At 42.9% G+C, this 13,374-nt stretch overlaps 2 protein-coding genes across 2 annotated transcripts; both read left to right on the forward strand.

Moving 5' to 3' along the window:
- Window positions 1-3,265: 3,265 nt before the first annotated feature.
- Window positions 3,266-7,213, forward strand: abrab (actin binding Rho activating protein b; the record flags this gene model as incomplete). Its single annotated transcript, XM_084563411.1, has 2 exons — window positions 3,266-4,058; window positions 6,730-7,213. Exons 1-2 carry the CDS (start codon window positions 3,292-3,294, stop codon window positions 7,211-7,213), a joined length of 1,251 nt encoding a protein of 416 aa, XP_084419537.1. The 5' UTR covers window positions 3,266-3,291.
- Window positions 7,214-10,761: 3,548 nt separating this feature from the next.
- On the forward strand, window positions 10,762-12,952 carry LOC311501876 (zymogen granule membrane protein 16-like). The gene is made up of 4 exons (XM_084563924.1): window positions 10,762-11,192; window positions 11,286-11,338; window positions 11,465-11,591; window positions 12,288-12,952. Exons 2-4 carry the CDS (start codon window positions 11,287-11,289, stop codon window positions 12,610-12,612), a joined length of 504 nt encoding a protein of 167 aa, XP_084420050.1. The 5' UTR covers window positions 10,762-11,192; window position 11,286; the 3' UTR covers window positions 12,613-12,952.
- The last annotated feature ends 422 nt before the right edge of the window (window positions 12,953-13,374 follow it).

The raw sequence follows: 13,374 nt of genomic DNA on the forward strand, positions 1-13,374 counted from the left end.
ATGTGGAGAACCGGCAGGAAACGCAGGTGCGCTCGCTCCGGATTCGGACCTCCTCTGCTTTTGACCCAGATGAGCTTTTCAACTCGGGAAATGTGCTGGCCTCCCACCTGCAGCATGTCTCTCTTCCTAGAGGATGGAAACTGTTGCTGTTACTCCTGCTGCAACAAACATCAGCATCTGGAATTTTAATGGAGATAGTGATCACTTTTATTACTTCATGGAAGCTGTGTTATCCCCTCTTTTTTTAAATTATTTTTAGAGTTTCTTTACTCAACATATTGGAAAATGCCTCTCTGGAGGTTAAGGCTATAATATAACACAAAAAATGCAATGCACAAACTCCATATACAGAACAATAAAGTGTCCTTGCATCACTGGAAAGGCTTATTTGGTTATGCCGAGTGAAAAACTGAACACAGAGAGTGAAAATCTGTTGGGATATATTGCTCCAAGCCTGAAATCATAGTGACCTCCAGTGGTACACAACCAACCTCACACTTACCCCATATGCTTTGAAAATCTCTTGTTTTCTGAGTCTAATATTCTATACACTCCTACTATTTAATTCCTCAGAAGGAAGTCCTCAAGAGCTGTGACTTTATTGTATTCTTAAAAAATGCACACCGGGGAAAAACTCATTCGCTGTCATTCTCCAGTAAAGAAACCCGAGGCAGGGGGGGTGTTTTTCTCACAAGAGAAGAGTTGTTGTGAAGAAAAGAAACGGAAGAAATTAAATTGGCACCTCTTAATCCTATTGTTACAGTCCATTGTGTGCAAGATAAAAAACAAGGAAGTCCTGTGGCTGGGTTACCTGTAAGAGCTCTGTCACTGCCACGACATGAGAGCAAGAATGTCTCCTTAATACATACCTCATCTCTGTAACTAAAAATAGAAAAAGGAATCTGGCCGCGTTTGTGACCGTGGCTGTTTACGGTTTATGCTTTTTGGAAATGAGGAAATGTGACTTTGGTGACACCTTGGAAGGAATTTGGAGTTTGGAATAAAAAGATTGTATGTTACTTAAAGCACACATGCCGCCTTTTTTCCCACCTTGTCTTCACTTAGTTCCAGTAACATAATAGCATTATAAACTATAAATAAACCACAACTCCTTTGTTGTAGCGCAAATAAGTACATTAAGAAAGTTCTTACATTTAATCAATTAGCCTTTTACAAAATTTAATGAACACATTTTATGAACAACCTGAGATTTCTTAAGTGCAAATCTGACATATTGTTTCCTGATGTTAAGTTCTGGGTGTGTGTACTCTTACTAGAACTGATCAAATGAGAAATAGTAGTTACTTTTATTTAAATTCTTTGCAGCATGTCCTATATGTAATTTTTGCACTTTCCAAATTTATGCTGCAGGCCAGACTAGACCCTCTGGAAGGCCACTTTCGGCCCACGGGCCGTATGTTTGACACCCCTGGTTTAGACGTCCCCGATGAAGCGCAATGATCCCGCTCATCCTTCTGGAGGAGCCCTCTCCTTCCTCTCTGTGTATATCTTCGAGCTGATTTGGTTGGAGGAGACGTTCCTGGGCTGATGCCCGCTGAGTCACTTCCACTCTCCATGACAGATGACCAACAGCTGCAGCTTCATGTCTGTATGTGTGTGTGTGTGTGTGTGTGTGCCAAGTTCTGTCTATAAACAGCCGTCTCTGTAAACATGGAAAAACCCACACGCGTGAAATAACACTGTGGACACATCCACGGAAAAAAAAACAACAACTCAAAATCCAGAACTGAAAAAGCTCTGCCAAAGCCAAGTTTTATAAAAAGCATTGATGTTGAAATGCCGCAGCTCTTACATAAGTGTGTGAGTGAACTGATAGCTGCGTTGCAAGACTAAACCTCTTCATGCGTAAGCAGGGCACCCCCAAATTCTGCTGCTATCAAATTCCTTCCTCCTCAGAAGTTCCTTGATTCTGTCTTTTAATGCCTCGGCAGCGTCACATTCACATTTGCATAACACCGATGACATTTTAGTGAAACTGCTGACAGTGGTGGATTCTCATAGTATAGTTTTCTGATTTATGTGCAAATTGTGTGGCTTTGTAATCCCCAAAGAGATGCAAGAATTTAAATCCACATACCAAAGTCTTTATCCAACATACACGCATGATGAACATGTCAAATCCGATGTTGTGGTACGTAATAAACTATGACTCTTCATGAATGACTAGCAACAATGCAGGATGCACTTTTATCTACTTAGATTATTTCACTTAAGGGACATTTTCTGAGCAGAACTTCTTTACTTTAGTGTAACTTTTGCTAAATAACAGCCAGTTTGGTAATACGGTACCAGATATTGCTGCAAACCCTAACCCTAACCCTAACCCAAAACATTAACTAACTCCTCTTCCTAATCATACTATGATACTTGTACTTTGTTTCAGTATTCAGTACTACTATATGTCAGAAAAAACATTTTATTTAAAAATGAAAAGTGAAATTACAATGTTTTGACAAAAGCAACTACTGCCATTTTTAATTAAGGAAAAAATATGAGTGCTTCTTGGGTCTCTATAGTTGGACACCGATCATCTTCCTTTAAGCATTATTCCTGAACGGCAGCCACAGTAACACGATATTGTTTTTGTTTGTTTTTTTAAAAAAGGAAACTGTAAAATGTTAAGCTTTAAGTAGGTGACTGTCATAAAATAGCATACCGACTCAGCTATGTTGCTTACACAGCAGCCTGTCTCCCAAGTTTGAGAACACTGACTGATATTGGCTGTCATAATCTTGTGGCTATAGCAGACAAAGTGAGGTTTTAGCAGAAAAATCCATGACAGGGGCTGAGCAAGAGTGTGTTTTATGAACCACTGGGAGTAAAAGTGCGATCCGAGTACATCATTTCATGACCTCTTAGTGTGTTTTTGTCGAGAAACACATTTGCACTTTGCTTCAAGCTCTAGATAAAAGCTAGGGCTTGTTGTAAATACCTACCCAGTTGTAAGTATTTGGTGATCCGCTCGGATATCCTCTGCTGCTCTGTTCACCTCCAGTTAGAAGTGCTGCAATCTATGATGAAACATGAGTGCGTAGGGGTGACTGGTGTCAGGGAAAGACGATCAGGTCGGTGGCCAGGGATGACTTGAATACTTTCCATCGTCATGGTAGGGTTTGCTCGCCCCATTTTAGAGCTGCAGGCGTGAAGGTAGGAAGCAAGAAGAAAGAGTCACCGCAGTTCAAGCAGAGGAGATGAATTTATTGAAACGCATCTGAGAGCTCACTTAACAGGATTAATTGTCCCTGAAGTGCCTCGTTAATACGGATAATTATGTCGGGCGTGCAGACTGGCCAAGCTTCCCAAAGGAAACCATCCACCAACAAAAACATTAAGAAGCTCCGCACCATTAGCATGGTGTGCAGCCTGACGAGCAGCTGGCAGCAGTGGGTGGCGGAGAATGAGACGAAGCAGGCCAGCGAACCCAGCGGCTGGTCTCCTTCTTCGCTGGGAGGTGCACCGGACAAACCCAAAAAGACGTGGGTGCCCAAGAAGCTCCCTCCCATACAAACCAAGCCGAGAGATGCAGTGGCTCACGCTTCATCGCCTCAAGATGAACCCAAGACTGAGGAGGTTAAGACCTCGGACGAGCCCCTGATGGGTTCTCGCATCAAGACGAAGCAGGTGGTGAAGACAGTGACCAGTGGCGTTCAGGAGAAAAGTGCAGGTATCGGACTCCTGGCTGAGAAGATCAAGAAAGAGACTCTGCCATCCGGTGAGGAGATCGACAAGCTGCTGAAGAAGAAAAGCTCACCCACTCGACGCAGGAAGTGCTCCAACATGGTGGCATCGCTGACCAAAAGCTGGAAGAAGGTGGAGAAAGAGCAGAAGCTTGGAAAGGAAGGAAAAGGACCAGGAGAGAGACGCACCAGCGTGATAGATACAGAGGACGGTGAAGAACACCTTGAGACAGAGGTGGAGAGGCTGGACATAGAGGATGCTCAGTTGCGCAGGACAAGCGTTTCAGAAGAAGCAGAGCAAAACGACTCCGACCAAGACCCTGAGACGACAGTGAGGATAAAAAGACCCCAGGTCCCAGTGTGAGTAATGTCCCTGTCATTCATTTTCCATTCACAGTTAAGAAAATGAAGTATCTGGAAACAAAATTCATGGAAATTTATATGATAATTTCCACCCATTACACAAATCCTTAAAACTCAGAAACAATGACACTGAGATGCGACAGTCTAATTTTAAACCTAAGTGTGTTCCAGTGTTTTGGTGTGAAAGAAGCTGCTTTGATTTGTCAGTATGGGCAGAGAGCCAGGACTGTAGACGTCTGGCACTGAATGTAACTACGCCCAGTTGTGCGCCAAGGTGTCACACATGAAGGTGGGAGGTTTTTCCAGGAAGTTTTTTTTGTTTAGCAGTTGTTTAACCACATGCCTCACTTTGATAAACAACTGTCCACCATTTACTCTGGGAGTGCTAATGAATCTCACTTACCTTGAGAGTACATGACAGTGGCATGTGGACCATGTGAAGCAAACTGACATCAAATTATTACCAGCAATGAAGGCCAACTGTGTCTGGACCAAAACTTGAACACTCTTAAAAACTCTTAATACTACCAGGTGGCAGCAGTCTCTATTTGTCATTGGAAACCGGATGAGGTTCCTGTTTGCCAGGAAGCTAGGAAACCAGGTGGATAGCAACGAACCAGATCAGCTGGTACACAGTTTATTCATTCTAGATGATCATTTCATTGTGGAAATATTTCTGTATTTGGAAACCTGAGATGAAGATGGAAAATGAGAAGAGCCCTCTTGACTTGAGTTGTTTTATTTACTGAAATCAAGAGCTCTGTTTCTCTTCTCGTGCACGGATTTGTTAGACAGACATGCTCCACACACCATTCAGCTTTCCACTAACAAGACCACACCTTAATTGATGCAAATAAGTTTACTGGTGCAGGTCGTGAGAGAAATGGATGGAGGGATGAGAAAGGTCAAAGGTTATGGGATGAAAAGGGCTTAAAGGTATGGGATGAAAAGGGATGAAAAGTGGTCAAAGCGTGGGATGCAAATACTTGGGAGGAGGAACCCAGGGACTGAGACTCGAGTTGGGGGAAGCTTTCTGATCCTTGTCCCCTGGTTCTTCACAAGAAAAGAGAGGAATGGGGAGCGTGGTAGCTGAGAACTGAGATTAACAAAGACAGAGAGAGGGTGAGCTTCCTTTTAAATCGGCCGAAAAGCATTGGACAGGTGTCCTAGTGCGGACACTACTAAGGTGAAGTAAACATCAGAGATGCTTTACCACGAGCTGCAACTGCAGGAACTAAACTATGGTGATGCAGATCTTCTTCTGAGATGGCATTCCTTGGGGCATCCACATTGTTGGAAACCCTTCTGCATCGTCAGCAGGGATCTCAGGTTCACAGGTGTTTTGCCCCTTAACCTGTACACCTCGCCTGAGTGGGGCACCAAAGACTGACTGGGCTTCACATGCAGAAGGGTTCCAACTGTAGACTCTCTTCAGCAACAGCCATCTTGAGCTGGACTCGGCTGCTGCAGCTATGTCCCTGGTGGCTTCTTTCAGCTGTTGGGGCTTCAGCCCAGCCCTCTTGGAGGAAGTAGCGCACCGATTTGGCTGGGAACTCGTGCCTGCTGACTTCAATGGGGAAGATGGTTGCATGCCACCCAGCTAATGTGGACACTACTAATAGACTCACAACACATTGTGTTTTAGAGATTTTAGAAAATACAAGAAGTGTGACTCCTGCAGCTCAAAGTGATGATGCAAAGATAATAAGTGAGTGTCAGTCACATTAGGCCCTGAAGGCGTACTGGAAAGAACACGTCAAATGTCACATATATGGAATGTAGCCAACCTAAATACATCTGTGCTTTCCGTGGTGTGACAAGTCTGTCGTCATGACAAAGGTTTATACAGAGTAACCTACATGGGGAGGAGTGAAAGAGGAGTTCTTATCAAGTCCATGGAAATCAAATGGGTATACCCAAAAAGCCATCAACGGAAAGTAAGTGATGCTGTCTATATTAATTAAGAGGCAACAGTGATAGTAAATGCAGTCAATCAGTTGTGTTTGTAGTGTGTGTTTGATAGAATAGAAGAACAGAAGATAAGCCAAAGCTCAATCAAATCAAAGTAGGGAGAAAGAGAGAGACACTGGTTCGCAATCACATCAACCCGGGTGTCAGCCATCATTTCTACTTAACCACTCCCCAAACGCCAACAAATGAGGAAGCAGATCTTGAGGTCTGGAAGCCGTCACACATAATAACGTGTTTCTCCGTCCATGATTTCTGAGCAAAATTCAGGTCTGACAAGAAAAACAACTCAAGTTTATCTCCTCCAAAGCATCTCCTCTGCATTCACATCTTTTTATGTCCTTAAACGTCACCTATTTTGTCTACACATAGAACAAGGTAAAACAAGATGTCACTATTGAGTTTACCCAGCTCCCCTTTTAGCTTGTCAATTAAAAACCGATACAGATCAGTTTGTGTTAATGTACCACATAAACAGCAGCTCTGCTGTAAAGTGTAAAAGACAGATTGGGTTTCGTTTCATTCGGTACACTGTACCAGGCACAACTCAGAGCAGAGATCAGAGCAGAACACAGCACTTGAATGTTTAGAGGAAAAGGAAAACTTTCTTCTCCACATCAGTTTAAAGACTTTTTAGCCAGCCTAGCAATATGCTGATTCTGTCCTTTTTATTCTCAATGCCCTCTGACATGCCTCGCAGGTACAAAAAGGAAGCCGAGGATGCCAACAAGATCAACGCCTTGTCCAAGAAATACAGTGCCGTGGGAAACCTCAAGAGCCGCTGGCAGAACTGGGCCTCAGATCACACAGTCAACCAGAAACTAAACCCCTTCAGCGAATACTTCGACTACGACTACTCCATGTCCCTCCGCCTCCAAAAGGGCCAGGAGGGTTACGGGCGCCCCAAGGAAGGCACGAAGACGGCCGAGAGGGCCAAACGAGCCGAGCAGCACATCCACCGCGAGATAGACGACATGTGTTACGTGATTAGGACCATGGCCGATCCGGACCCGGACGGGAAGACCCGCGTCACGTTCGGAGAGCTGTTCGACAGGTACGTCCGGATCTCCGATAAGGTGGTGGGGATTCTGATGAGAGCCAGGAAGCACGGGAAGGTGGCGTTCGAAGGGGAGATGCTGTGGCAGGGCCAGGATGACGGAGTAATCATTACGCTGCTGGTGTGATGTTAACCCCTGGGTCAAAGCTGTTCTTGAAATCCTCTTACGGCTCCTCAGCCAGATCACCGGAACACTAACCGAGCTTATTGTCAGACAAAACTAGGAGGAGGACTGAAAATACAGTTTGACCTGGGACTATTCAGTGGACACTTAAAGAACAATATCAAAGGAATACAGAGACGTTGGACACTACAAGTCGCTGGATTATTCAAAGCATACATTAGCTGCTGCTCTTGTTGATACTTGAATCTTCCCGTCTGTTGCAGACATTTGAGTCGCAGTTGTCATGCACAATGTTATGGGAAATCTACAAAGACTTTAATGCTTTTATTCCAAAGCTCTAGAGATGTTAAAGCCCTAGCTGTTAAGTGAGGCTACTTGAGTACAGCTTTCAGATTTTGATATGTGTCTCTTTTGCACTTTCTTTATGGCTCACGCTGATGTGACACTTGAGTATGTGTTAATGTACCAAATAACCAGCAGCTCTGTTATCTACTGTAAAACACAGATTGGGTTTCATTTCCTGAATACCTGCAGCACAGCATTCGTTCGTTGAAATGGATATAATCGACATACAGTCGTATGGTATAAACTAAGTCAAAACTGAACTACTGTACTAAGTTAAATACAAGTTGTTAATCACAAGACGAGCAGTATGTTGATTCCTTGTTTTAGGATGATATCTCAAGGCCTCTAACCATACCAGCTGTAGCCAGAGGCATTCTTATTTTGGGTTTTACGTGTGCACGCACTTCTCATTCTTGCACAAGGAAGAAAAATCCCAGGGCCGTCTTGAGGGAATTCCTTTCAAATAGGCACAGATGTTTACGTGATGAAATGACTAGAATTTGTTGGTCAGAAGTCAAAGCTCACTGTGAACCTCCCAAAATACGTAGTTGGCCTTACCATATTCTAATCATGACAAAATTTGTCTAATGCTATAAAAAATGGTGAAGTGAAGACATTTTACATTCAAAAGGTCAAAGGTAAATTTCATAATGTTCTGCAGAAATATAATTCCTTCAAAGTCTTTGTTGCATGAGTCTGGACAGATGTAAACCACAACTTGACCGGTTGGCGGAGGCATGCAACTCCAAGTCTAGTCTAGTCTGTCAATGAACTAAAAAACAGTATTCACTCTCTTTTAGCACTGTTTTTGGTCTTTGGGCTGCTTGATACACCACTGCACTCACCAGCTTGGTCATTAACTGTGCCTGTGCCAACTTGACAGCTGTTGACGGCAGACAGAGATGATGCCGTGGAATTGTGAAGCAGTACATTTGCAGACAGAACAGCTGAACAATGGCCCGAAACTGGCTGTGAAGCTAATCTAAATGTCTTGCAGATTTAGCTCTCTAGTTTCATCACTAAAAAAAAATCACCTCATTCACGTTGTCACCATCAAAGCTCTCTGTGAGGACCATCATAATAAAATATAGACTTGTCTGTGAACATGCTGTGATTAACCAACGTCACGGGGCACGCCGACATCAGAATGCTGATTCCTTTCATATCATTTACAATAGGCTGTTCTAAACTATTGTGTGCTTCTCTGGATATTACACTGCAGTTAAATGCTTGAGTGGCATCCACTGCTTTTCTTACACAATGAAGGTAAATCATTTAATAGTTTTCTCCATTCAGCATCCATGCTTGGTTCGCAAATGTCATCGTGTGTAGGTTCAAAGCCACAGTGACAGTGACTTTTGTTTTGGGAACCCTAACCCAGCATTGATGTGTGCATATGATGTATGCCATCAGTCTACAGTATCGACGAGGAAAAGCCGAGTCGGCGTCACTCGTCAACATTGATTGCCGTCCTTTTCAGACTGTAATCCTTCCTCTTAATGCTAAGTTTATTTTTATGTAGACGGTCAGAAAATTTTCTTGAATGCTTCCTTGGTCAGGTCTACTTTGCGAAAGTTTACTTCCGTCTTCCGCTCTTGCAAACCAGTCATTGCTGCTCAACACAAAATACATTGCTAGCAGTGAACCATAGCGGGAACGTCGACTCCGGCAAACTATACCAAGGTATACTCAAAAATACCTGGTACAGATAATTTTTTGTGAACTTCTTTGGCAGGGGCTTCCATTTTTTTGGGCAGTTTTTGTATGTAAAAGTCCCAGACTCTGGGACGCTTTAAAGAAACATTATTATTTAATGATTGAGGAAAACAGTACTCTGACATGTTTCCCTATAAGGAAAATAGAAATTTAAGGACTGTGTTTGTTCTTAATGCGTTTTGTTATCTCAAGAGGAGATGTCTGTAGTCTTGAAATTAAACATACTGATAAATGACCCCAGACATTTGGGTGAGATGCTCAGTCTCCTTGGTTTCATCGTTGGTAGCCAGTAATGAAGGACCAGATGTTCGTGCAGATCGTGCGCAGAGAGGTGAGGATGAACCATTATGATGACATTGATGAAAACATCCCATCACATTGAGAAAAAAAATAGATACCTTTATTTTCCACTTTGTTAAAGCTTTGACTCCGCCTTCTCTTCTGCTACTCTACAGTATATCTCATATAGTATACATCATTTGACTGATAAGATGTTTAATAAAGTAATTTGAGCCAAAGTAGATGGTGCACGGAGAGCAAACAATGACAGACCCCATGTCTGATTTTTAGTTTGCAGCCAACACATACCTACTGCAAACAACAGAAAGGAAATATTGAAAGTTTAATAACTATGACCGTTTCAGAGTTAGAGAACATAGTGTAGGAAACCCAAAGGTTGACACGAAACAAATGAAATGACAACAGGAGCAGCTGAAACAACTGAAGAAAGTATCAGCGTGCACAGGCTGACTTTTATCTACATGCAGGTTTACAGACATGATAGGAAGAAAACAAAGGGCGCGGCTTCCCGTATCTGTCTATCACAGATCATGACGTGCTCATTTGAGCTGATGTGAACTGTCTGACCTGACAATTTCTTTTTTTTTTTTCATTTTCCAGTGTAGTGTCTGGGTAATGATAAGAGTCGATAACATAAAGTAACATGTAGAGTAAAACGTAAACACATCGATATCAGGCTGTGCAGAACAATGGAGATTTCAAAATAATAATTTTGTTTAAAATATTGAAGAAACAAGACTGGTGACCTGTCCAGGGTGTTCCCCAGCCTCTCGCCCAATGACAATTTAAAGCGTAAAGTTTTTTTAGTACTATTTTCACATGTAGCTTGCTAAAAGTACTATTTTATGAATTCCCCCATCAAAGACCTTCTTCCAGGAAGAGTTCTTCCACAAAATTTCATGCGTGAACGGTGATTATGTGGCGACTATGTGAAGTTTTGCATGAAGTAGTACTGCCAGTTGAACGTCATGCCACAGTGACTGAAGTAGAAGGCATGCCTGGGCGCCCGGTGATGACTGATGCTTTCAGTTCCTGTGCCAACATGAATCTGCCACATGAAATGTGAAACCAAAAAAAAAAAAAAGACATGCAACAGAACACACCAGATTTGCATCTTTAGTCACTTTTGAAGAGGTGCGTTAGCATAAATTGGCACTGCTGGTTAGCAAAAAAAGTACGATTAAGGCAAAACTCGGACGGTAATTTTCCAAACTTATCCATGATAAATCTGGAACCAAAACCTGAAATCTGATAGCTGTAAAGGTAACTTGAGGATAACAATCATGCACCAGACATTAGTGGTCAGGTCAAGAGATAACTGACATATTAGGAGTGTAAAAAAAATTCCTGACATGCTAACGCAAAGTACCGCCCACCTTTTTTTAGTTTGGAGAATCGTTAGCTGGCACTTGCGCAGTTATATAAAGGACAGATAAATATGCTTAATGGAATTCAGATCTGCCTCACCATATAAATAAGCCATACCTGTCATAGGTAGACATAGCGTAGTCCCGGAGAGCGTATCCACACGTCGACAGCGCTCCAAGGAACAGTTGAATGTGTCCTGCCTCTTCTGCTTGAGGATTCTTTGGATTGTAGATAAAAACAACCACTGGGGAAGGTGAGAATAAATAATTTTTATTTATCTATTTATTTTTTGATAATGGTCCACAGAAAATATGCAGAGAAAATAAATGTATGTTTCTTTTCACAGAATGCTTTTCTTTACTGTCCTCGTTCTGCTTGCATCTACTGCTGGTGCTGACTGTAAGTGTCCGCGACCCATCAGTCAAATTTCAGCTGATTGATTTTAAATTGTCTTTCGTGGAGCTCCGTGCATGCCCTCTGTGGACGTTGGCTCATGAGACGTTTGCTCGTGTTTTCTCCCCGCAGTCCTGCCTCAGTTCTTCTCGTTCTCCCCACCGGTGGGGTCGGGAAGTGGCAGCTCTTACAGTATCACGGGGGAAGGAAGGATCACGGCCGTGAGAGTGTGGGAGTACTACAGCGGCTACATCAGAGGGTGAATATAAAAGATTTAATCGTGGTGCATAGCTCTGACTTCTTTGTGTGGCTACTGCACCAGAGACAGCACTGTTGATCGACTGGTGGTTGGGATGTTTTGCAGCAAGCTTTTCCATTAGCATATGAGATAATGATCCTTTAATTTACCCCACAGCATTGCAGCAACAAGTATTAAGGACAGTGCACACAAGAAAAAGAAAAGTTCAAAAAATGCAAAAAATAGCAAATTAAACACAATAGTAGTTTTACGTATGTGGTCTACTGGGAGAAGGCTTGGTTGCACAGACTCCCAGCAGCAGTAATGCTCCTTCACATTACGGAGGCGCTGCCCAGTGCTAGTAGTTACAGCACCAGGGAGGGGGTGGGATCGGTTTTTCATCAGGGTATGGCAGCTTTGCTTCCATTCCCCGATCACCCACCACCTCCACAGGCTCAAGAGGGCAGCCCAGAACAGAGCGGGCCTTCTTCACTAGTCTGTTCAGTCTCTTCTTGTTTGTTACTTGAAAAACCAAACTAAGACAAATGTGAACCTAAAGGCAACTGGACTTGCCTCCGTTGTCTTGAAGACATCTCACCCGTCCTCTAAGTGGCTTCTTTAGCTCTAACCGACTGGTGAGGAGTTGTTGTTTTTTGGTGTTTCAGAAAAAGTCAATCCGTGATGATCACATTTATCTGTTTTGCCTTCATTCAACAGCTACCAGTTCCGCTACGGCTTCGTCTGGTCTCCCGTCGCTGGATACCAGTACGGCAATCCCCACACATTTGAGCTGTTTGAAGGCGAAGCCATCATCCAGATCTCCGGGAAGTACTCTCACTACCTGCAGTCGCTGGTGTTCACCACTACCAGGGGCCGCTCCATGTACGTGGGCCAGCCGAGCGGGCACTCCTTCAACCTCTATCCCAGCCATGAGAATGCCGAGCTGCGTTTCATCAGTGGCCGGGTGCACGGCGGCATCACCTCCATCGGAGCGCACTGGGCCGTTCTGGATCCAACCCTCAACGCCACAAATGATCACTGAAGAGGAGAGGAGAGGTAGTAGTAGTAGTCATCATCTGGCTATGAATGACACAACAAATCAGCTGCTCAGTTTGTAAACATATATGTCTGGCTTAATCACAGGTGTGAGCTTTTATATTTGGTTCTATCTGAATTCTATGGCTTAAATTAATTTTTTTTTTTCTGCTTCTGTTGACAAATGGTCATTTAGCTTTTGGTCATTCTGTTTGTTGTTCTTTTTTTTTAATTTCAGTCTCTGGCCAGTAAACTGCAAATTGTTTGACTCAATGTAAAGCAATTTCCAGCTTGATTGAAACATAATGAAATAAAAGTCAAAAGCAAATGTCCAACGAAGGCTTCTCCATCCATTATGTTTCAAGTAGAAAGAAAGTGTAATGCTAGAAGAGGAAGTTGCGGTTAGGAATGTTTTAAAAAGTATTTTATCTTGTCAACCATTATGTGGCATTAGCGTCCCTCAGGTCAGCCGGCTTCTTTATCATTCGTGATACAACATGTTGACTGGATGGCTGGGTGTGCGGGACCTACGCCATATTGAACCGTCACCAACTGAAACTGGGGCCGTTTAACTTTTCCAGAAACATTTTAGGATTAAAGTTTGCTACTGTTAGCTTGTTACCTAAAGTTAAACTTTTATTTTCTTTCTTTTGGATCAAATATCCAGGCGATGAGCAAATGACAGGATTTGTTAATTAATGGCCAGCATGTACTGCTATTAGTTGCCTTTTTAGTTGTAAAACAACTGAATTGTTTTAATTTTCCTGAA

This window comes from Chelon labrosus, assembly GCF_963514085.1.
Source record: "Chelon labrosus genome assembly, chromosome: 16".
In the NCBI taxonomy this organism is placed as follows: domain Eukaryota; kingdom Metazoa; phylum Chordata; class Actinopteri; order Mugiliformes; family Mugilidae; genus Chelon; species Chelon labrosus.

What these genes read in the sequence shown, in the direction of transcription:
- LOC311501876 (XM_084563924.1), top strand. Translation starts at nt 11,287, where the DNA reads ATGCTTTTCTTTACTGTCCTCGTTCTGCTTGCATCTACTGCTGGTGCT. An exon ending in ATCTACTGCTGGTGCTGACT is followed by an intron (nt 11,339 to 11,464) that starts GTAAGTGTCCGC and finishes TTCTCCCCGCAG; the next exon opens with TCCTGCCTCAGTTCTTCTCG. An exon ending in TACAGCGGCTACATCAGAGG is followed by an intron (nt 11,592 to 12,287) that starts GTGAATATAAAA and finishes TTCATTCAACAG; the next exon opens with CTACCAGTTCCGCTACGGCT.